The following is a 24,028-nucleotide window of genomic DNA, read 5'->3' on the forward strand; positions in this document are numbered from 1 at the left end:
CCTATCAGTTTTCTGTCATTATTATTATTACCAATTTGCTTTCGTTTTATGTATAAGCAATAAGTTTTTGCATCTGCCTACTCTGGTTCTTCCATTCTGAAAATGCAGCTTTAGATTGGCTTGGCCGTATTGTTATTTCGATGGGTAGGAAACAAAGGATGGTCCTGATTATTTATTTGTTATCAATATTGGTCTGAAATGGAGAAAAAATACACCATTATGCTCCAAAATGCTTGTTTGGGTTTAAATGAGAGTTTTTGCGTTGATTTGAAGAGGATTCAATGGTTTAATCTTATTTATCACTAAGCCATATAACGTCTTTCATCCACTTCTACACGATATCTTAGGAGTCACCTCTGTGGTATTTGGCAGGAGGTGAACAGTCGTCAGTATGTAATAGATTCCCCACGTACGCACAAAATATTTACAATAATAATAATAATACGCTCACATTCAGGTGACTCCTACCTGGCGTGCAACGTTCCATGCAAACCGAGGCTATTACACAAATGCATTCACATAGACTGCCACAAGAAATTCATTAAACGATATTCCATTGTATACATGAATTGATTGCCATAAGAAAACCTTCCCCTGGCCCGGTAATCGCAGCACGGACCTTGTATGGGATTTCATGGCAATTGTATTGGTATGGGGACGAATATTAAAAAAAAGAGGATCCTCAAGTCGGCCTCTTCATGTGCTGTCACCCACCGCGCATTTAAATGGACTTACAAAAGTCGCCACTTGTGTCGCTGATGGACGAATTGATCCGAGTTTCACGGGGCAACAAAGTATAATTAGGGGTATTAACCGAATATTATGCAACTGATGATATGATCTATCAAATGCATTACTTTTCAATGATATTCCTCGCAATGTCACATTATGCTGCAAAATATTGGAAAAAGTGGATCCCATAGCACTCATCACAGCACCGCGGACATTTTTGTAAATCCGATTAAAATGCGACCGAAGTGCTAACAGAAATCAACCTTTTATGGGATGGAATTGGGCTTCCTCTATGCAGTCCCCTTGGTTATGGGATTTGAATCAGGAACTTGGATATCGTAGTGGTCTTCGCAGTGGCCCGGGAAGTCGAAGGTTCGTAGTTCGATTCCCGGTCCTGGGGACTTTTCTCTACATCTACATAATACCCTGCGAGCCACCTCTAGGGTGTTTGGCAGGGGGTGATCAATCACCAGCATGCAGCATGCATTTGGACTCCCACATGCACACCACACCGTCCAAAAAACGTCCCGTATAATAACAAACTATACTACTATATGCTGTTAGAAATAGAATATAGAATAGAAATTCAGAAACATGCTTTAAGTTTTACATAGGTTAGTAGGTTACACTACAAGTCATGCAATCTATTTACGAGGTCTATTGCTGCCGTTATAATCTCTTATTGATCGAGGAAAAAATGACATTCGGAATGTGTCTGTGTTCTGCAATCTATCTCTCTTATTTTATTTATATGATCTGATCTTCCGTAGTACGTTGGCGTCCGCAAGATATGGTTAACTTCGTCAGAAAAGACACTGCTCTTGAATTTATCTAAAAGGTTTAGTCTATTTTTCAATCTACGGTCCGACAGCTCTAATAACAATTCACGTATATTTCACCGCCGTTCACGCCGCAGGCTTCGTAATATTCCAGATATTCTATAGGTATTGAACTTGTAGCGCAGAACCTGTCAAAATTGCAATTGAATGTGTGAACGTAACCGGCTTCGAGGGAAACCCCCTGGTTTTCTTATTCGATTTGGATGGAGTGACCCTGATTGGGGTGACTGGCTCTTTCGCCCGTTGTTTTTGTGTGTGTGTGCATTCTCAATCTTGTGGCTGGCCCTCGTCACGACGGAGCCTAATGTTCTTCTTCTTCTTCGCAGGTGCTCGTGGAATACGATGACGTTGAGTGGCAGCGGAGGGAGTGGATCAGCGTGTTCAAGGACGGCCTCTTCCACCTGTTCCTCGTCGAGGGGAGTCTGGTGTGGGCGGAGAGGAGCGCCGCCTCCTCGCCCAACTCCTCCTCCGCCTCCTCCTCGTCTTCGCGGGTGCCCTCCCCGCCCACCACCCGAGCCTCCACGCCCGCCAACAGTCAAGGGGAAGCCCGATGCTGCTACTGGCCCGCCCTCGTGAGTACTTCCACCACACACTTCTTCTTGTGTAGCCATCTCCTCCTCCCTCCGAGAGATGTGGCTCGAGGGAAAGAGAGATGAGGAGAAGGATTAAAGAGATGCAGAGTTGGGTTGATTACCTAGAAGAAGTTACTGGGTTCTGTTAGAGTTTTTGTTAAATATTCATTTTTACAGCTCATTTAAGGTTTTTACAGCGGCGGAATCAATCGAACATCCTAGGTTCTGTTTAGGTTGTTTAGAAATGAGTGCAGAAAATGGTCTGTGGTTATTAACGATTGGCATGCAATATTAATATCTAAACCTAATCGGTACCCACGCTTTATTCTCCGTTTGGCTTAAGGCTTTTTTTATATATTTTTTTTTTTTGAAAATGCATGTTTTATAAATCACTTTTTATTTTCTATTTTTTAGTGATGAAAGCTGTATTCAATTAAACTTATCTGCGAAAGAAATTTCTACCAGCCCCTTAAAAGCCAGTCAAACCTCAGAAACATTGAAAAATATATAACTTACCTTATCTATGGAGAAAATTTAGAACTGTTTTCCATGTGAAAATTTGGTTAATTACGAGAGGAGTTCAATAAGTAATGCAACACATTTTTTATGAAACAGGGATTATTTAATTAAGCATTCAAATTCACCGTTTTATTCCCAAATGTTTTTGCTACACAACCTTATTTTTCATTTTAATCTCCATTCAATGATACGGCTTGACGCCACCTTGAAGGGAGGGCCTGTAAGCCTGCACGGTACCATTCCACTGATGAAAAAGCTAGAGAGAAACCCGGCGTCGGTATTAGCCTGCTCTTAACGAAAGGCCCCAAGGGAACCATGGCTTAACGTCCCATCGGACGAACGGAGTATTGCGCTTAAAATGTCCTCCACACAACATTCAAGCAGGGATCGGGCAATCTTTGAAAATTCTCTGCCTTCGCCGGGATTTGAACCCGAGCCCACGGGGTGGGAAGCCAACACTCAAGCCACCACACCAAACCGATTCCCTGAGTATCTTGGATAGCCTGGTTTTCTGCCAAATGAAACCAACCCATTGTTTAAAGCACACCTTAGAATTCATTTCAACAGCTTTGTATAGCGCGGTCAACTATCGGAAGTCAACGAAATTATGCGAGAGGAAGCGGGAATGTTTGAAAATGGTCCTCTAGAAATGGCAAGTTTTTTCAACCAAAACTGGCCGTGAAAAAAAATGTGTTGAATTACTTATTGAAATCACGTCGTATTTAGAGCGCAATGGAACAAAATTTGAATTGTTTGATTATTGAATTTTGTATTATCATCATAATCGATGGTGCGATATTTTAATCCGATCCGACTGTGGGAAGTGGGTTAAAAATCAAAGCAAGATTTAATCGATGAAACAGATGTACAGCCAAAGGAAGTCAAGAAAAAGCTTCTAAAAAGTAACTTTAACGATGCTCCTTCAAGTCGAGTAAAAAACACCCGAGTCCAGACTCGGGGTTCCAAATACACACTCTTACAGATATCTGGAATCATTTCCCAACTATTCCAACTACATACAAACTGCCTCAATAACTACTCGCCTATGACGCTTTTCTTTGCCTTTCCTTCTAGTAGAATTAGAAAGTACAATAGTAATGTGTTAATTGTTTAATTTCCCCATATTTTCTTCAAAAAGAAAAAAATAGAAAACTGCTACATGAAAAAAATGTATGTATAAAATTTAAAAACTGTACTATACATATTTTTTTAAAATTGCTAAGTTCAATTCAATTGTTAGTTTTAAGTTTCTGTTCAACGTCACCCCCACTATAAAAACACTTGCGCAATATAAAACAAATGTCAACTGGCTGGTTTGGGTGAACAAGGTTCACCGGTACATCTACAACGCGCCTGAGGCGCGTCACGTAATGTTTTTAAAGCCCAGTTACTTCTTGGTGCTTCGTTCGATTCCCTTCGTCTTTCTTCTTATCCTCCCGTCACACTCTCCCTCTCCTTTACCTTTTTTTCCTCCAATCTTTCTTTCCTCGGAAAGCCAGGAGAGCGGCCAAAAATCTCCCGAGTGGAGAGAGCGAAAGAAAAAAACATACTCATGAAAGACTTCAAAGGGAAGTTGACGGATCGAGTGTGGGGAAGGGCCGGTAATTACGTTAGCAGAAATTCTGCTGCGATCATCCCTCTGTCCCCCACACGGAAGCCTCTTGTTAATCAAAATAGAAGCCCCGGAGTTTTTTTTTTGTTTATTTTTACTATTATTTATGTTTATGCTCGCCAAAAAAATATAACCTAGACCTTATGCCTGAATGGTCTTGGGAGAAGAGATAAAAATAGGGCCGAGATATTAATGTGATGATTTAGTGTTGAGGTTTCTTTGATGGTCGTTTTTGGCTTATTTTTGTGGGTTGACTTCATTTGCGCTCCCCTTTGGGTACGTGTAGCTCGAGGTCTTTGCGTGATTTTTTTTATTTATTTTATTTTTTAAAGATATAATCTTAAATTATGGCGGCTATTTATTTCGTTTGGTGGGAGAGTAATGCTGGAAAGCGTATCTCATTGCTCCTCTCAAACAGCTCACGGTCCGTTGCCATCATCGGTGCATTTCCCGTGAATAATTAGGTGCTGCCGTCGCCTAAAGGCGGAGGCAGAAGCGTACCCGACCGTAACCCGTCTTACATCATGGCCGTACTAGTGATGTTACCATTAAGATGCGTGTTGCGTCGCGGAGGAGCGTTCCTGTGTGGCATGGATCATCGTTCCGGATTGTGGAATATTAGAAATTTCTCCCGAAGCTAGCTGCTGAGGGAAAGACGCTTCGCAGAATTTCCAATTTGAGCATTGTAATTTATAGTCCTCCAGCATCCGCCGTGTTTCTTTTCAGTCTTGGCGGTCTGATTTCATGCTCTTAAGTGAGCAGTGGCGGATCTGTTGGGGGGGGGGGGGTTAGGGGGCTATAGCCCCCCCCCATGGTATATCCAATTTACACTAGATAGAATTGTAATTGTTTCGGACCCCCACTACTGCTGGTAGGTTAACCCCCACTTAGCCCCCCCTTGTCCCTATTCTGGATCCGTTACTGTGAGTATGGTTAGGAACGAGTAGGTATACATTTTTAAAATAATAACAATATCGCCTATTAGCTTTCTCGGATTGCTGTTGGTATTTCCTTCTCTTTCCCTGCTGCAGATAATTTACGTGAATATATTATTTTTGTAAGTACCGTTATCTATTTCGATAATCATTTTTTACGACTTTTCTTTTTATCACCACCCACTGTGTCAGTTACCATGCTGCGTCAGTCTCATCTACATTTACGAGGTACTGTGCAAGCCATTACATGGGGTGATTCCACAGCAGGCGTGCAGAAGTCATCCTAACCTTCATCAGAAGCGCGCTCGCTTGCCAGACACAGGCAAAACACACAGGACAGCGAGATGCGGTCAGACCAGAAACTAGGAGAGTGGTGAGGACACGAACCATGTAAAATGAAAGTATTAGTTTGTAATAGAAAACGAAGAGTGTATTCGCAGGAAGTCTTGTGTGGGTCCAGAGATTTTGCAGACGTGTTCGTTTTATGCGGTAAAGGTGATATTTGTTAGAAGTATTTTTAATGCTTTATGAAATTCATGGCATGGTTATAATTTGTGTGAATATCCTAGGGATGCCAATAAATTTTCTCCTATTGTCTACCACATTTACTAATGTGGTGCCTAAATCCGTGTGAAATTGCGATTTTTCCATTGATATTTGGCATTATTTTTAATACTGTTGGATTCATTCGTGGTGTGATTGCCACTTATGAGCTATAAATATACTGAGCTATAAATTATTTCACTCTCTATTTTTAAACCATGGCCATCTCTCAGCCCTCGTTGATGTGTTCCTTCGCGCAAGTTTCTAAATTAGCTCTATTCACTCGTTTAATTCTGCCTGAAAGATGGTATTGAATGAACATGCTCCTCAATTGGTAAGACTTCTGAGCACCCATTTAAGTTAAAAGCAGTCCTTGGATGTTTCCTCATCTTTCCTTCATTCAAGCCTTTAGACTCTAAGAGATTCCTCAGCTGTCTCTAATGACACGTTTTAACGTGCTCGAAAAGATTTCGTTCTGGTTATTGAATGTATTTCTGAGGAATTTTCAGGAGATTGTAGTGATATGAAGGACGTATCTTGAAGTCATGAGCATGATTTTCTTCTCATCCAAATGTGTTTTGGCTAATCAAATTACAGCTCGACAGACTTGAATTTCATTTATTATTCTCGCGACGCTATGAGACTGTAATCGAGTCCTTTCTAGTTCAATCCACATCATTCATCCGCTGGATTATTGATGGGCCTTGAAAGCGTTCGTATTCCACGAATGAATGAATCGGAGGATTATATTTTATATGTGGTAGGCATCGAGAGTGAGAGACGTATTGAAAGAGGTGTTTATGATGGATACGGATGGAAGGCAGCATAAAATACGCGGCAACTGAGAAACCTCTCATGAGAAGGAAGTAATGACGTTTTGGGGTAATTCGGATACGGTTTCTAATAACGGATTCAAAATAAATTTATGGCATTGCCAAAAATTTCTTCCATTATTTGTTTTCGTTATTTTATACAGTCACAACCAGTAGGGTGAAAATAATGTGGTATTCTACCGGTTGACTGTGCAAAAAAACGCATCGTGAGCCTATAAAGTCAGTGGAAAAATTCTGGGATGTGTTGTATAAAAAAATATTAAAGAGTTTCTACGATATCTTGTTGAAAACTATACATGGTAACCAATTTTTTTAACCGATGAAAGTAATGCACATTTAGTTACTAGCTATCCCTTTATTTAGAATATAAATTGAATTAATGGATACGTTGCCTAGTAATATGCATGAAGATATGGTTAAGAAAGCTAATTATAAAATAATTTCGTTCATAATTTCCCGTAGTCTAATCGCGATTCCTTCTCAGCTTTCTTGGCGATAAGTCTTGGATTCTTGTGTGAATTGTGGTCGCAAGCTAAGCCTTGTTTGCGCGAAATTGAGGCTACATATGCATTTTTTTTAACTTTAAATTTTATTTGAACAGTGTGGGTATTGACTTCCTCCTTTCCTCTCTTTTCAGTCCTTCCTCGTTCTGGTGGACACCTCAGACATGTCGACGCACAGCTCACGTCTTCCCGTCGAGTTTCTCGTGGACCACGAGCTGACCTTCCGTGACCCCTCGCGCCTCAAACCGTACAAGGTGAGTTGCATGCTTGGTCGGCCAGATTTCACGGGAGACTGGCCAGAGTGCTTTTAATACTAACATCTCAGACACGACCTTCGGTATTACAACTGGATGCGATTGGATCTATCAAGGGCCAATTAGTGTCCAAAAATGGAAGCTCGTGTAAATAGTTGCCTAACTTATTACAATCCTAGTTATTTCAATTAATTGATTTAATTCATTTATTGCCACACCACCGAAAATAGCGCTATATGGCCTTTAAATCGGGGTTCTCATAACATTTAACAATTGAATTTTCACGAATATCCATGGCCTGGATGGGGGCAACCTACCCAGGTGGGACTCGAACCCACGCTCTTCGGTTCGGCAGGTGAGGAAATTATTCCGCAGCCACCGAGGCCGGGGTAAAGATCGCTGTGCATGCGATTTTGGATGGGTTTTGTTTATCCAGTTGTTGCAGGTAGATGAGCTACTATGGTGGGTTACGATTTTCGTTGTAAACTACGGTATTTTTCATTTACTTAATGGAATTTGAATACCCCAATCGTCGCACTGGGTTATAGAGATGTTGCCCCTTCCTTGACGGAGTTGTCGGAAAGGCTGAGGGATAAGGTTAAGTATTTGCTCCTGTCTGCAGAACGAATTAAAAATTCACAGCACGGCTCGGAATTTCATTTAAAAGTTGTCGACTCTTGTTTTCCGTATGCTCACTTGCCCCTTCGTTCTGTCGCCTTACTATTCTATGAATTTTAGTATTTTGTAAATATTTGGATCATATTATTTCTTATAAATTCTAAAAAACTTGATAAAATATTACACGCAGATTTTATCACAGCGCTTCTTAGTACCTCGCGTATTATAAATAAAACCGTTTGCGGCAATATTGATAGGGTGGAATCTTGATTTTGGAGTACTCTGTTCTATGATTATTTTAGGCACTCGAAAGTTCTTCCAGGTTTGAGACATTTTCCGAATTTACCCAAAAATTTTGCTCTAAAAACTTCAAGTAACTGCCCTTTTTTCATTCGAGAGCTTTAGGTTTACGAATGTATATATTTGAAACTTATTGGTCGCCTGCACTTCTGGAATTCATTAAAAATGCAGTTTTTTCATTAGTTGCGACATTTTTATTCTCATCTTAGAGAATCTCGTATCGTATGTATATAGTGCTGCAGCCATTTGTCGCGTTTCCCTTAAAAACTTCATTTGTCCTGCGCCCTATCCAAATAGTTTCTTACGAGATTTACCGAAGTTTTCAAACTGTAACGGTCTCTCTCCGTCGAAGCAATTTAAGTCTCTCATTGCTATCGCTGGTTTTAAATTCGGTGTTTTTTTAAGCGGGGAAGAAGTTTCCTCTTGGATTTTATTCGTTTTCTAATTCAACGAATGTTCATCTTACTTCCTAAGTAATTTCATTAGCTTAGACTCGTTTATTTCGATGAAAAATATTCCCCAATCAAACCTTAACAAAGTCTCATTCGGTAGTTTATCACGCGTAAATAATTCATAATTTTTCGTGTTCTTGTTCAAGCAATCAGACTAAAATTTCAATGTCGCTCAGTCAGTCAGAGTACCTACATCCTTTTCATTTTACAAAATTTTATCTTCTTGATCGGACCGTATAGTACCACTGAATCGCCATATTTTCCGCTTATGAAAAAATAAATCTTGGAAGTATATCGGTGTAAAAAGAAGGATCTTATTGAAATTTTAATTAATATAATTAGGATATATGTATGCGATTTAAACATCGCTTTATAGCACTAAATATAATCGAACTCTCATTAATTTATTTCAGATTCATAGAATGATTAACAATTGGAAACCTTGCCCAGTGACTAAGCTCATTTTTTAAATTAATAATAACGATGAAATCAATTCTACACGTGTCCATCATGTATTAACGCTCCCAATGAAACTTTCGTCCATTATTACGTACCACGTGTCTCAGTAGCTCGAGAAATAGAAGTGCGTCATCTTCGTCGATAAACTGAGGCAGCGTATCATGGATACCGTGCAATATCATGCCTGTCACTCACATCCTTCGTCCTTTGCGTTTTTGATTTTTGTGACAGCGTCGCGCGATGTCTCCATTAAGTGAATTTTTTTGTTCCCCCGAGTATAAGAGCGATGCAAACCATTAATCAAGGCGTTTACTCGAGCGTGGACGGTTTCGAAGCGGGTTCCAACTCTCGAGGAAGACCTGTGTGGCGGGGCTTAAAGTCTTGATGTCAGCACTCCTTCCAAGGCTTCCTCGAAACGCCCTCGAAAGACAGGCTCGATGGTCCCTTCTACCTTTACCTATTCGAGAATCCAGACAAGTGAGACGCCAACTGTCGACTGAGATCGGAAGTAGAGCTCCGATAATACCAAGCAATTACCTAACGTTGGCAAAGCATTGGCATTGTTGGCATAATTTCTGATTTCTCTTGTTTTTTTGGCATCATAACGTTGTAGGTAATATATTTTATGCATTTGTATTTATGTATGCCTTTCAGTTGCCATTTAGGGCTACAATTCATTATTTATTGTGACGGTGCTTTGTAGTTATTGCGGGGCATTATGTAGATGTAGAGATCGTAACGCTATCCTCGATGCGTCGTCCATATTGGCAAATTACGTCAGGTCCTTCAGCGCCGCAATCAGTGATTTGAGTCTCTAATTCTTATGGCACCGGTCCAAAATTATACCGTCGCAAATTGGCTCGGCTATCCCAACTTCCATCGTGGAGTGTCGACCGGTGGTCCGTGCCAGGCCTCGATTAATCTGGCCGGAACCGCTCGAGTAGCCCACTTTTCCGTGACGTCTCGTGGACCGAGGAATTAGATCCATCCGATTGGATTCCTTTATGGGGGGAAAAAAAGATACTACCTTGGATTATTCCCGCCGTCTACCTCCTCTGCCCATCTGTTACTTTCTCTCTTTTGAAGTGTTGCCTAAATTTTCTGCGTCTGCAAATTCGAAGTTAAACGTCTCATATAATCGAAGCCGAAGTCAAAGTCGAAGATAACTGTCTAACCCATAATCCCCCTCTTATGTTTAAACATTTTGTTTTCTCTTTTCTTTTAGTTATTTCGTTATCTTTAAGCTGTTGATTATTTATTTATTGAGGGCAGCAAATGTATTAAAGCCTTTGTGCCTTTTTTGGTGGTGAAATAAATAAATTTAGTAGGTCGCTACTTGTATTTCCAGTTATTTTGGTTATGAGATTTTTATTATAAAATATTTTGCTTTATTTTGTCAATTTATACTTTAAGCACTCGGTAACAAAATTATCTATCATTTTATGTCGCCGGTAACTCCGATACTAGTATAAAGTATAAATATATTAATTGTGTTGGTTATTATACCCTGCAAAAATGTACAATTCATCACCTTAGTTTTTTTAAAGATTTTCTTACTGATAGCGATAATGGGCATAATTTGGTTCACGAAAAATCTTACCTAATATTTGTCATGCTGCTGGTACCGGTATCGTCAACTACTTTTATCCCCTAATGTTATGATTGTTTGATAATTTCTGGTCCATTTGAATGGGAATTTCTGATTTAAAAAACCTGGAATAATTTGTAATTGAATGTTTTTCATTGTAAAGAAAATCATTTCATTTGCAGGAAAGTACACCCCAAAGTGAAGTAATTCCAATGTAATGACATAGCCCGAATACTATTACCTTGATCGTAGCCTTCTGCCTCACTAGTGGTGAATTGTTCAGTTCAGAATTTATAGCTGCTTAGTCTCAAGTCTTCTTGACTAGGATTTAATTGTAGCCCTTTCGCCGAAATTGTGTTGTTCTTATGCTGTTTTGTTTGGTAGACATGTGTCCAACCTGTTTTCGTTTGAAAGTATATTGTGACTTAACATTCAAAGGAGAGAAATCGTTTAAGCCCCATGTTGAAAGTAAGAAAGAGAGTTTTGAAAGAGAGTTTATTTTTTGATAGTATGCTCGATAATATGCTATACGTATGCTCAGGAGAAAGCTTTCGCAGAGTTTATCTTTATGTCTGCTTACCCGAACGCGGTGATACATGTGTTTATTGTAAAACTATAATTGATTCCACGGTATTAGAGCATGTCGGGCAATCTCGACGGCGTTTTATCGACCAGCGCTTTCGTAAATCACCTCATCATGATTTAGTCGCCGCGAGGCATTTCTTCCGGGTGCCATCTATCAAAGGCAAAACAATAGGTATGAGAATGGGTGAGGCTTTGATTCTTCTGAGTGAATTTGTGAGGAGGACTTTGTCACTCTTCATTTGAAAGCTATTGTTTTCCGCTGAAAGGACGTAGGCAAGACGTGATACGTCAGTTAAGGCAGGTATAATGGAGCTAACTTGCGTGAAAATGTTCAGTTTTAGTTAGTTTAACGTAGCAATTTTTCATCTCTGATAACCTCATCATGTCTTCTCTTAAAGACTACAATTAATAGTCTCAAGGGTATGTGGTGTCTAACAAGCTGGAAGTAGTAAATTATTTTTCCTTGAAGTTTTTAAAAAGTTTCAAAATATTTAAGGACGCTAATCACCTTCTTAATTTTTTTAATTTTAGGCCTCCAAATAATGCCAAAAACTGATTTTAAATGCAAAGGCCATTGTGGAGACTGTTGTAGAATTCTGGTCATGAAATCGCAAGGTTTTATAAATTATTTTAACCTGCTTATCGAAATCCATCTGTAATAGGCATTGGTCCGTAATCATGTGTTCCCAATTTTTTTTTGCTTACCACTACAGCAACGTGTATACTAATTCCATGGCGAAATATTAATATCTTATCATCATCATCATAACCTTATTAATTTAATTTGAGATGAATGTTCGTTCATCCCGATTGATATGATTTTTAGATACATTTCTAAATGTTTGAAAATGTAATAATCTTCAGTCATTTTCTTATTTATACAGTAGATTAATGGGTAATATTTTTGTTTTGAGCGTTTTCCATCCATCTCTCTATGAGTTTCGAATATTCGATTACAATCCTGTCAAAACTAAAATTAACAGGTGAAGAGTGTAATGTATTTTTTTTGCCATCATAACTCAAGTATCGCTACATATTATTACGAAAACATGTAATAAATAATGTGCTCGAAATTATTTACTTTAAAGAATTTTGAATTTTTGTACGGTGTACACGATGTGTAATTTATTCCGTAGGTGGTCGGATAGAATTTCCTGATACTATATGGGATAAATATCGCGTAAAAATCTGAAGACTACAACATACGTGCGTAGTATTACAATCATATGGTGTTTATATTGTGGACCTTTAATTCTGTTAGTTCAATGCTGGTTCTTTTACGTCTTCTGTGCTTCCTTCCCTTAGGTATTCGTTCGTATGTAGTTCTACGTACTTAGAGTACTTATCTCTTGATGTTCCTCGGGGAACTTTCCCTTCAATTTTCTCCTTCTATTACGCTTGACCTAGTCGTGTAATTAGGTTTACAATTCATTCGATTTACTGTATAACGAAAACACGTTGATGTATTACTATATAATAATAATAATAATGTATTTAAAATTTGAAAAAGATCCCATGTAATGTCATATAAGTTATCTCCTAGTGACCAGCTTGGTCCAGCCTGGATGTCTAGCGTGCTGTAATATGCATATAGAATTAGATCAAGAATTTCTTTAACTCATTGATGAATCAGTATCAATATTCTTCTAATTTCGTCAAGCTAAGTGTTTAGCGAGCGTCGATATTCCCCGCAACCGAGCTATAAAGAAGTAATTTTGCGGACGCGAGTGTTTAATTTCCTCGTCTTGGTCCATTCGCGCGACTGAACGCTCCGCCAAGACAATTTGCATGGCAATACGGGAAGCGGTGGAGCACTCCGTGATGCGCTTAAGGGAGTCTGTTTTGAGCCTGCCAGAGGGGGAGGAGGGAGGGAGGAAAAGGTGCGGAGTCGCTCCCGCGGCACAAATAAAATTATCTATTTGTGTGGTAAAGCGCGCCGCCGCGGGTGGAGGGGCGTCTGTGTGATCCAAGTGGGGATTCCCCATCGGGGCTTGGATCCGTTCCAAGGGGTATGAGTTTCACCTTGGCACGGTCGCGATGCTGGCGAGGAAGCGGTCTTAAGGGCGCTTCTTCTGCTAGGAGGCCCTCTTTTTTTTTTCGCTCGCCCATGATTCGCGCTTGCCCTCGCGGCCCAGACGTGTCAGTCACCCGGCCACGAATATTACTGCAGAGGGATTCTCCACTCAGACTCTTAAGATGTGTTGTCACCCACAGCGCTTTTTAATGGGTTTACAATAGTCGTCGCACGCCTCGCTGATGGACAGAGCGATCCGAGTTTCACGGAGAATTATGTTATAATAAGGCTATCAATCGACATTTAAGTTCTTGACAATACGATGCATCAAATTGATAACTTTTAAATGCTGTTCCTCACGATTATAATTAGTGTATAGTTAGTATTGGGAATAAATCGATCGCTCTGAACTTGTACCCGTAATGCGATATTTATAATCTCGATGTTCGTCATAATCATTATGCGCGATATTTACGACAAATGTGTCGGCCATATATTTCAAGTTTTGTCCCATCTTGGGATGGGATGTTTTCCTCTCTTCTCTGATTTATTCTTTTTTAGTTTGTATTTTGTTATGGTGATTTTTCTGATTCATGTTTTTTTTAAATTTCACTATAAATTGTCGTCGCGGCTGTATGTGAAAGGTTATTTAAATAAATAAATGAATTTCACGAGGAAAGTGCAGCGTTTCCAATATGTTCGGCGAGTGAGAATGGTAATATTTTCAGGAGCGTGGAGCAATTTATAGGCTAAATTTACTTGTTAGTAAATTCGTAGAGGAGTTTTTCTCAGGTGACGAGGAAAATATCCTCAATTTACCGTCATACTACGGTAGACGTGATCACGAAAAAAATGAAGAAAAAAGATTGCCATTAGAGACGCTTAAAATTTCATTTTTTTCCTCCTACTACTAAGGATAGTAACAGTAATTGATAAAATTAATCGATGCGTGTTTTTTCCGTTGTTATAACCTTGCGTGGTTTTACTTTTTAAAGGAAATACTAACTGTTGGCAAGTGGACTTTGGATAATTTAGAGTGCAAAATTGCCAGTTATTTTAATTTTATCTCTAAAATATAGTGGTCCTTTGTAAGCCCATAAACAGCTTCAACCTCGTAGGTAAATTTGATTTGTGTGAAAACTTGTAGTTTTTATTGCTTGGATGGGTTTCAGATTTGTCCTAATCTTTTATCAAACAATATATCCTTAGGCTTCGGTAGCTCTAAAGTTTACCATGGCTTTCACTATGTGCTCTTTACATGCTTGCGTACATTCGTCCGCGTTTATAAGGCTAATAACGAAATTTTGACGGACTCGATGTTCAGCGAAACTGACGTCAATATTCGCGGACGGATGTACGTACTTTAAAATGTGTAATCGATGAATTCATGTTTGAATTTAAAGAAATGGTTCTCTAGGGTGGGCTCTGCTTGCCTTTCCCTTGGGAAAAAGCCAGCGCCCTTTTATGGCATCTCTGCCAGTTATTACAATTTTTGTTGAAACCTATGACTCAACACCGTATCTTCCTCCGTTTTTGAGATCATGAAATAGTGAAATTGCACGATTTGGCCGACATTAAAAGTGCTCCGATTGGTGTGAGGATTGTTCTCTCGGCGCATCACGTGATCTATATTCGAAAAATGACGTATTTGAAAAATTTGAGGCATAAAGGCAGTCGGCAACACTAAACAAGATAGAGACTGTATTGTTTCGACAATTTTTCCTTGGGTTTCAGAAGATTTCGGAGGGGGTCGATTCTATGACTTTTCGTCATATCTCATTTGTTCACACCAAAAATTTCATTAATTGGACAATCAATCAATCACTTGTCGGAAGTAGCTTTTACTGTATACAACAGAATTATGAATTGTTTGAAGTGCCTAACCTTTTAATTCCGCGAAGTATGAATTCATTAAAACAACCCTTGTTCGAGGTACCGTCATCATCTGCATAGGTCGTTTATTAAAATGAAGTTTATGCGAAATCCCTTTATACAAGGAAATGGAAATTTTAGACCTTAATTAAATTTCGAATTTAAAATTTTAATGACATACTTACCTTATTTCTGTTTACGTCACACTTCGATGATTTAGTGTGTAGCTATCTTTATTGTCCTTAATTTCACTCTTATATTCTCAAAATAAAAAACTTTTTAATCCTATCATACTTTGGCCCAGTTGTTTATGTGTTATTGTATTATAAATCTTTACCTTATTAAAATTTTCGTTAGATTAATAAAACATTTTTTTTTGTGAAACAGGGTGAATAGTTTTCAAAGAAAATTCAGTACTCTTTAGCGGGCACCTCATAGAATTTCCTGTGTTGCCGAAAAGCTGAAGGTCGTTGATAATAAGACGCTGGCATTTCGCGCCTGTTTTCCCTCTGCAGTGCTCTCGTAGGATTTCCCGAGCGTGCTTCTTTCGTAATTAAGAAATTTCTTCCATCCACTCCAGATCCCTTTGTTCCCTAAAGTACTACGTTTCATCATCTCTCAGCGTCTTTCCACTCCGACTAACCGAGGCTTTGCGCCTTATAAATTTTCCCCTCTCACCACCTTGGCCTCTTGAAAATAAATATCCAACGAGACCAGGAAGGTGGTGCTTGTTTTTGCGGTTTTACCGTTTTAGTTATTTCGTCAATATTTTCCATTTAATTTCAATGACTTGTATCTAGATTTTCGATTCATTTATTTATGTCGCGTTACTTATAATTTTGACTACAAGCACCATAACAGGAACTTGGCTTTAATCAGCGTCGAAATCGGTCTCAGTATTTATTAACACCGTCTTATATGGCTCGAGTATTTAATTTGTCAGTGAATAATTGAGTAATCGAATTCTGGCCAGAATCAAATGAAGGGCTGGTTTTATTTTCCTTTCAGTCATTTAGACATTCGCAGAATTTGCCAATTAACGCAGTGTTATTTATTCTGCATAGAGTCTGTCATCAGTACTTCAATTTTCATGACCTAATTCTGCATCTGTCTTCAGTGCACTCTCATGTGTTCGGTGCATGGCATCACCAAATTATTAACATTTTCGCTCTACTGTGTTATACTTTTCTCGTCACTCATCCAGCCGCTTTTGCTGCACATGTCACTCAAGCGTGACATCTGCACCTAATAAATGTTAATAGGAGTCTAACAGCGTTTCATTTGCCGACAGTGGAAAATGTGGCACGCCGCGACCTGTTCAGGGATTAATGATAGTGATGTTCAAGACGAACGATTGCACTCTTTCTTTCGGGTTGAGTATTTTTTGTGGTATTAATATGGGAATCATGCTTTGCCGTGGATTAGATGAACTCTCGGTGGTAGATAAATGAACCAACTTTTAGAATCGGATATTTTGATTACCTTACTGTGCACTTAAAGCAACGTTGCGATGCTAATTGGCGCCTATTTCAGTTCCTAGTTGTAGAGAGAAAAATCGTATTGCTGATTATGCATTCACAAATTTCTTCTTCTTGTATCTGGGGGTCCCTCAACTTTCAATAGGTTTTTAAATGCACTCGAATGTTGGTGAAGTTTTTTAATTAATTAATTTATTTAATGGAGTCCAAAAACAGCATAATGTCAATTACAAAGGACTTGTAATTACAAAGAAAACAATTTACAAATAGCAAGCAAAACTTAAACAACAATGAACAAAATTACCGATTTGTAAAAGTGAAATCGTCGTTTTGCCTCTTGGACCCTCAATAATCTTGAACCCACAGGCGGCTGAAGCATTGCTCCTACTGACCATTGGAGCTACTCCGGAGTGATTTTCTCCAGACTATCATTGATGTACAGAGGTATGTCATATAAATGCTGATTTTGCTTTCCTTTCTTGCAGGAATGGGATCCAAAAATGCTGGCGGTTAACTGCACCACCAAAGGAGGTTGCTATGCCGGCGGCAGGAAGTCATTTCCTAGGGCCTCTCCTGACGAGGTGCGCGCTGCTGTGCGGCGCTGGACCGAGTTTCAGGACGGTCAGCGTATCCTCCTGACCACGCCTAGCGTGCTGGTGGGATACCGCGTCGAGGTGTACCGGGCCGAGGGAACCACCCAGTGGTACACGGCGGTCATCGTGGGATACAACGAATCTACGAGGGTAATTATGCTTCCATTCCACACATTAATTAGCCTATCTTTTAGACTCTCTCAAATATGCTGGAAACCTGTCATTGCTGCTCAATGCATATCCATGCTTTTGGCATGTATAAGAAAATACTTAACCAGATACGTATGTTATTCATTTATCATGGAATCCAAATTCTCGACCGAGGCAATTACGTTTCCTGAATAAAGTGTACCATAGTGTACTTTTGTGTGATATCGGGTCGACGGAAGCAATGAAATCTCTATCTAATCTAATTGAATAATTTGAACTTGAAATATATGAAAGTGATCATCATAAAAGAACTGATATTGATAGTAATAGTATAGGGTTGACCGTGGAAGTATTGCCAGCCTGTCCACATTGTCTTGCTCCAAATATTATTATTAGTTTAACTACAATATTTATTTCCTCAATATTTTATAAACTATACGATAACAAGCCATCAACTTAGGTTTGATTTGACACAAATATCTATTGTTTGAGTCAGTTTTCTCTACGTGTAACTATTTAATTTTTTTATTTCATATTGTAAACTTTAGTTATTCCCGTGTTCAAGTCAGCTTCAATCGTATTTTGAAGTTCACCTTAAGTGTGATAATGGTGTTGAACCACTTTGGCTCGATGAAAATTGTTTTACTTCATGTGAAAATCTTCTCCGTTGCGTCTCAACCCCCTATCATTCTTCTGTTTTCTTGGGCGATAGGTAAATTCTATAAACCGAACTTTGAATGCTCTAGAGCAGCGGTTCCCAAAGTGGGGGTCGCGACCCCCAAGGGGGTCGTAGGCCGTTCGGAAAGGGGTCGCGAGATACTAATAATATGGTGAAAAACTTACTTAAACTTGGACGACCATTTTTAGGGGGTCGCGGCTAAAAAGAATGAGCTAAAATGGGTCGCGGAAAGAAAAAGTTTGGGAACCGCTGCTCTAGAGGGTACTTACTCCATTTTTTATATTATTTTTATTAATTTTTATTATAAATTATTCCATTTTTATATTTATTTTGGAAGAGCAAAGGAAATAACATCTTTTCCTCTCACCCATGTGACCTTAATAATCATGTGAGCCACGATGTCCTTGTTTAAGTCTACAGTCACCCCTCTCATTTGCATTACAGGAGCTGACTGTCACGGATGACACAGTTCTCGAGGAACACAACGAAGATCCCCGCCTGGTGCAGATGAGGCTAATCGGAGACGGAGGTAATTGGTTGCACTGACTTAAATTGATTTTTCATGGTATTATGTGTGTGTGGTAGTGGAATATCCTGCTTTAGTGGAACGTATATTTTCCCTAGCACATTGTTACCATACTGTATATAGTTATCAATTTGCATATTTCCTAATGTTTTTATTTCTTTTTATCTTATTTATTGTCATTGTAAGAACTTGAAAATTACATTAAGCGCACACGGTGAAGACTAATCTAAACTCAGGAGTAAAATAAATTGAAAAGTTGATACAGATCATGTCTTAAGAATAGTTATGTAAATAGATCCAATGCCGTTAAAAGTAGTAAAATTTATTCAGTGTTTGCATGCCAACTTGGAACAGAAACTGCGCAGCATCCTTGACTTACAAGAGTTACTGAAAAGTATAATTATGAACTTCACTTTTGATACTATTTTTTTCTTTTCATTGATATTTTTTTGAAATACATAATTTCGTTGTACGAGCGAAGAGCGCGCTATTTATTGATAAAAGTGTTTTTCTTCCAACTCTCCTTTGAATTGTAGTATTGAAGGTGGAAATGATTAATCTGTGTCTAATTATGAAAAGGGCCTGTAAAGGTTTATGGATACTTAAATTGGTATCTTGAATTAATATCATGAGAGAATTGTTGAATGATCTATTCGTATATCTCCTCATTTGTTTATTTACCTCTCCGAAAGCTGGTCAGTTGCCATTATTTAGCTGAGGAGGTAAACGATATTTTCTGAAAAATCTCGAGGCAGACTTTCCTTTGCTACTTAAAAATTTTGTGTTGAGATTATTTCTTTCTTAAAAAAATAAGGGAGCTCAATTCAGCAACGTTCATTTCACCTATTGAGTGTTATATTTTTCTCTTCTATAAACACTTATTTTTTAGCGGAAGTTCTCTTTCATTGACGACGCCGTAAAAGACCCTACGTATTGATTGCCTTATTCAGACCGATACTAATATTCTGTTTCCTCATGCAATCATTTCGTATGTAAATTAATAGAATCATTCGGTTTATTCGTTAGAGGCATATTTTTTTACTTTTATTCACTGATTAGTTGATATTATGTGGGGTTGGTATCAGGGGCGCCGACTTATAAAAAATATTGAGGGGGCCCATATCGGAGGTCTTTCCCCGGGAAGAGGTTAAATCCAAAGTGTGTCGCAGCACCGAAACTTTACCATGATTCACACCACTTGATTCAGTTCACCTGCTTAACCTTATAATTATTTGTTTCAACACACATTGTTGAATTTATTTAAAAGGTAACTATCGTCGAACATGGGAAATAAAAATTAACAATATATTTTTGTGATTTCACAAAGCATAATATAACTTAATTATTTTCTTGAATTATTGAGGGGGCTCCGCCCCCCCAAACGAATCTTTGAGGGGGCTCGGGCCCCCTCAAGCCCCATGGAGTCGGCGCCACTGGTTGGTATCATATTGTGCCTAAATGTTACATAATTATTTAAACGAATTAAACATATTTGGGTCTCTATAATCCATTAGATTATACTTTCTCAAATCATCGAGTTTATTATTACTTTGCATAATCACTAATAATGATAAATAAAATAAGAAAAATTCGCGTTATGTATATGTAATAAGAACAGTTCACTAAACCGGGTCTCCGTTTGGACATGCTATCAAACTAATGTCAACTGTATCCGGGGGAGTAAAAGGGTTAGGGGTTATTGATTTAGTAGAGAGTGCCCCTTCATCATTGGGGCGGGGAAGCAATACTCCTGATTGCGATTGTTCTCGCGCTATAGATATAGAATCCCACCTGACCTACATATATGTGGGTTGGTCCGGGATACGGGCGACGTTCTGACGTGGATTTTATGAGTGCTTGGTGTATCCAATGTGGTGCTGGAGTGTTGGAATGGCGATGGATGCCTCACAAATACGTTTTAAATCCCAGGGATAGCAACACTCTCTGCTAACCGTGTCTGGAAGGAGATAGCCAATGTAAAATAGCATTTTTGTACCTGTGGTCTAAGGCTGAGACGACTTTAATATTTTTGTGTGAAATTATTCAACAAATTGATGAGTGGGCAAGGGGAGATTCAATTTTTAAGGGATCGATTGTAAGGAACTTCCTGGAAGTGGGCTAGTGATAACTACTTTTATTTAATTACTAGTCATAACTGGGTAATTAGTTAATGATTTGATGCGTGATATTTGAAATTATCCCCAAAATTATAATCTCCTTTAAAATGGTCAAATACCCCTATCTTTCATTAAATAAATATTTTTTGCGAAAAGTTTCGTCTGTGAAGAAAAGGAACTCGATAGCGTTAAATACCGCGCCATATTTACTGTAGCCAATTAATTAGTTGCTCAGTGTGATTATTGTGGACCTACGGGTGTTAAAGAAGTACTCGTTTGGCAACATTTTCTTTTCTTTACCCTTCTATAAGGGACTTTTTGAGCGACAGAGCTGTCGTAACTTGATAATTTCTGCTCGTATTATGTCATTGCAATAAGAAATCTAGTACATTAGCGACTTGTTCTTTGATTACTTCTGGTACTTACCTTTGAATAATCTTTATATCTACCCAATAATCGACCATGAAGCCTCTCATAACTAAAGGTTGTAATAAAATTTAGTAATTTGTATTAAATGAAATTAAAATGCCATCCATCAATCAAGTAGCATAGAACATTTTAATAAGCTTTTTATCAATTCAATACTCGATCCTATAGACTCTCATAACTAAAAATTAGAATAGTGTTCATTCATTTTAAGTATTACCGAAATAAAGTAAATGTGATTACCATTAATCGAATGTGAAACAAAATTATTCTCACGATTACTCTTTAAGTAACAATGGGATTGCCTCCTTACCACAACCCACCGTGATGGCACAAGGGGAGACATAAATGTTGTGTTTTGGTGTTACCTGTATATTATGTCTAAATATTTGTTGTCCCTCTGTATTGATTTGATGATTTTTGCGAAAGTAACAAAATGTACCAGAATTTCGAAAGAAAACATCATACCATTGCGTTGCATGTGCCTAATTTGCCAGTGGCGCAGCGAGGGGGGTTTTGGGAGATAAAACCCCCAAGAGCAAGGAGAAATTTTTAAGTTTAACCCATTTTACTCAATTGGATTGATATTACTAATAGAATAGTGTAAGTCGTGCGAAAGATCCACAGAGAAAAAATCATTCGCCTTGACCGGGATCCCGGTGAAGGCGAATGATTTTTTCTCTGTGGATATTTCGCACGACTGTGCATTGCGGGTGACTCCCGTAAAAGTTATCACCGCGGCTAGTCCCGGTATACTTTAAAATAGTGTAAGTATTAATAAAATATCCCTCATAAAGCCGTAAAACTCACCATTTTGAACCATTTATCTTAAAATTCCGCAATTTATTAATCTCGCACGTACCGCTTATCCTGGTGAGTATTGCATACTCCCGCACACCCAGATATATCATTGAATATATTATCAATTATCAGATATATTATTATTATTATCATATCAGAATATATTAGTTGCAACTAAACCCCCCCAGCCTTAATTCCTAGCTGCGCCCCTGTAATTTACGGCATGCTTCCGTGTTGAAGACCTGAAATAATGCCTTGTTTATTTCTCTCTGCAGTCGTGGAGTCAATAATGCGGGGAGAGAATGCCGGGATAACGTCGAGAAGATCTCGGTCAGCGACAACGATCAACAGCAGCCTCAGCGGGAGCGGCCACCTCACTGCCACGGTATGTGCCCTTATTTATTCGATGCAATCAGCCACGTGATTTATTACTCTTGCTCACGATCGCATCGCGCGTGAATTGCTGTTGCTGCCCATAGGTAGGTATATTTTCTCATTGGGATTATGGACAAAAATTTGGAAATAAAATTGATATGGAAGGAGCGTTTGAATTATTTTTCCCATATTTCAAATTAGGATTGTTTTCCAACCACTAAACAAAATGTTTATGATGCCAGTAGTCCAGTCTATTTAGTGTATTCTGTTATTTTTACGCTATGAATTGTTCATTTTTTTCTTCTCTCGATTTTTAAAATGTTTTCAATCTGCTTAAAGTCCCATTTTTTCAATAATTCTGTATTTTTTCGTGATCTTATTTTCTTTCCAATACTTTGTATTAATAGAGCTTCAACTCGATTGCGTTTTTTTGCGATCACTCTTATAAATTTCTCTGTTTATAAAACTCTAAAACTTATTTCTAAAACTCTGTTTATAAATATACGGCTTGGGGTCAAAAAAGACCCCAGGTGGAGTTCACATAAGTATTGAGCAGGTGGAGGCCGAGGGTTAATAGTTTTATCTTTCCTGGTTAAGTGGAGAGTGTTTTTATATAATGTTCACGAGCATTTAAAACTGTTATTTTAGTTGTTTAGATCAATCAGCAGAGATTTTCCTTAGGTTCGAGGTAGCTGTAAGAAACTTTACCTAATGAAGTAAGTCATGAGTTGAATGTTTTTCAATAATAAATTTTAAATACTCTATAGACGGAAACCCTACTAGTGGGAATTCGACATTAAGCACGAAGTATGTAATTTCATCCTCGAATTAAAACATATTTTTAACTATGTGGTAGTTAAATGCTGTTACGCTTCATGAACCCATTGGTGCGATGTCTTGTGGGGTCATGTGGATGATGAAGAAGGGTGTCGGCACCTCTGTACTAGTTCCCAGCTGCTCACGAACTCCTCGGGGGTCTCTTTGAGCGCTCAGGAAAGTTTCTAGTCATAATTCACGGCCCCAGCTCTAACGACGCCAGGCCTTTACGAAATAAAAATTATGCATTTACGATCTCCCGTGGGCATTACAGTATAACCCTTCCCCCACCGTTGATATTTATTGGGAAACTCCGGCCTCGAACGTACGTAGGACGCGCTTCGATGGCCAGGAGCCGTGATGCGTAACGCGCCTCCCCCGGAGGCATTTGAAGTGCGAGATTTCTTTCCGTGCCGATCACGGGGCTTCGCTGTCCGTGCTCTATGTTTCTTGGCGCCTTGGTGCGCCGAGTGTCCAACCGTGAGGGTTTTTAGCTAACCAGAGCGAGTCTTAGATATAAAATTCGTGAGCGCTTCTGTTGGATATGGGATTGGCATGCGAGGCACGGGGAGAAGTAGCGCCGTTCTTTGGGATGAGTTGCTGTTCCTGGGGATGTAATGGCGTGGATGCTGGCTCTGTTCTGGAGAATTAAATTTGTGTTTCCCCTCTGTTACCCTTTGCGCCACTCGTGAGGTATTGATATTGTTTTGCCCGGGTTGTGTGTTTTGGTATGATCGTACTCGTGGGGTCATATCCTCGCATAGTTTCCTAATTAGTGTCGTATTCAGACGTCAGCTTTGGCGAAAGGACTTGCAGGAATCTGAGGCAATATGTGTA

The 24,028-nt window shown here is 38.9% G+C and overlaps 1 protein-coding gene across 3 annotated transcripts in view; it reads left to right on the forward strand.

Annotated features, from left to right (window-relative positions):
- The window catches only part of LOC124156306 (probable JmjC domain-containing histone demethylation protein 2C), a 622,610-nt gene that overhangs the window by 202,151 nt on the left and 396,431 nt on the right, over positions 1 to 24,028 (forward strand). For all 3 annotated transcript variants that reach the window (XM_046530772.1, XM_046530774.1, XM_046530773.1), the window contains exons 2-6: positions 1,898 to 2,143; positions 7,223 to 7,342; positions 17,194 to 17,451; positions 18,575 to 18,659; positions 22,276 to 22,385. In XM_046530772.1, coding sequence (XP_046386728.1) covers positions 1,898 to 2,143; positions 7,223 to 7,342; positions 17,194 to 17,451; positions 18,575 to 18,659; positions 22,276 to 22,385 — 819 coding nt within the window. The remainder of the gene's footprint in view (positions 1 to 1,897; positions 2,144 to 7,222; positions 7,343 to 17,193; positions 17,452 to 18,574; positions 18,660 to 22,275; positions 22,386 to 24,028) is intronic.

The sequence above is a fragment of the Ischnura elegans genome, chromosome 3, assembly GCF_921293095.1.
Source record: "Ischnura elegans chromosome 3, ioIscEleg1.1, whole genome shotgun sequence".
Taxonomy (NCBI): Eukaryota; Metazoa; Arthropoda; class Insecta; order Odonata; family Coenagrionidae; genus Ischnura; species Ischnura elegans.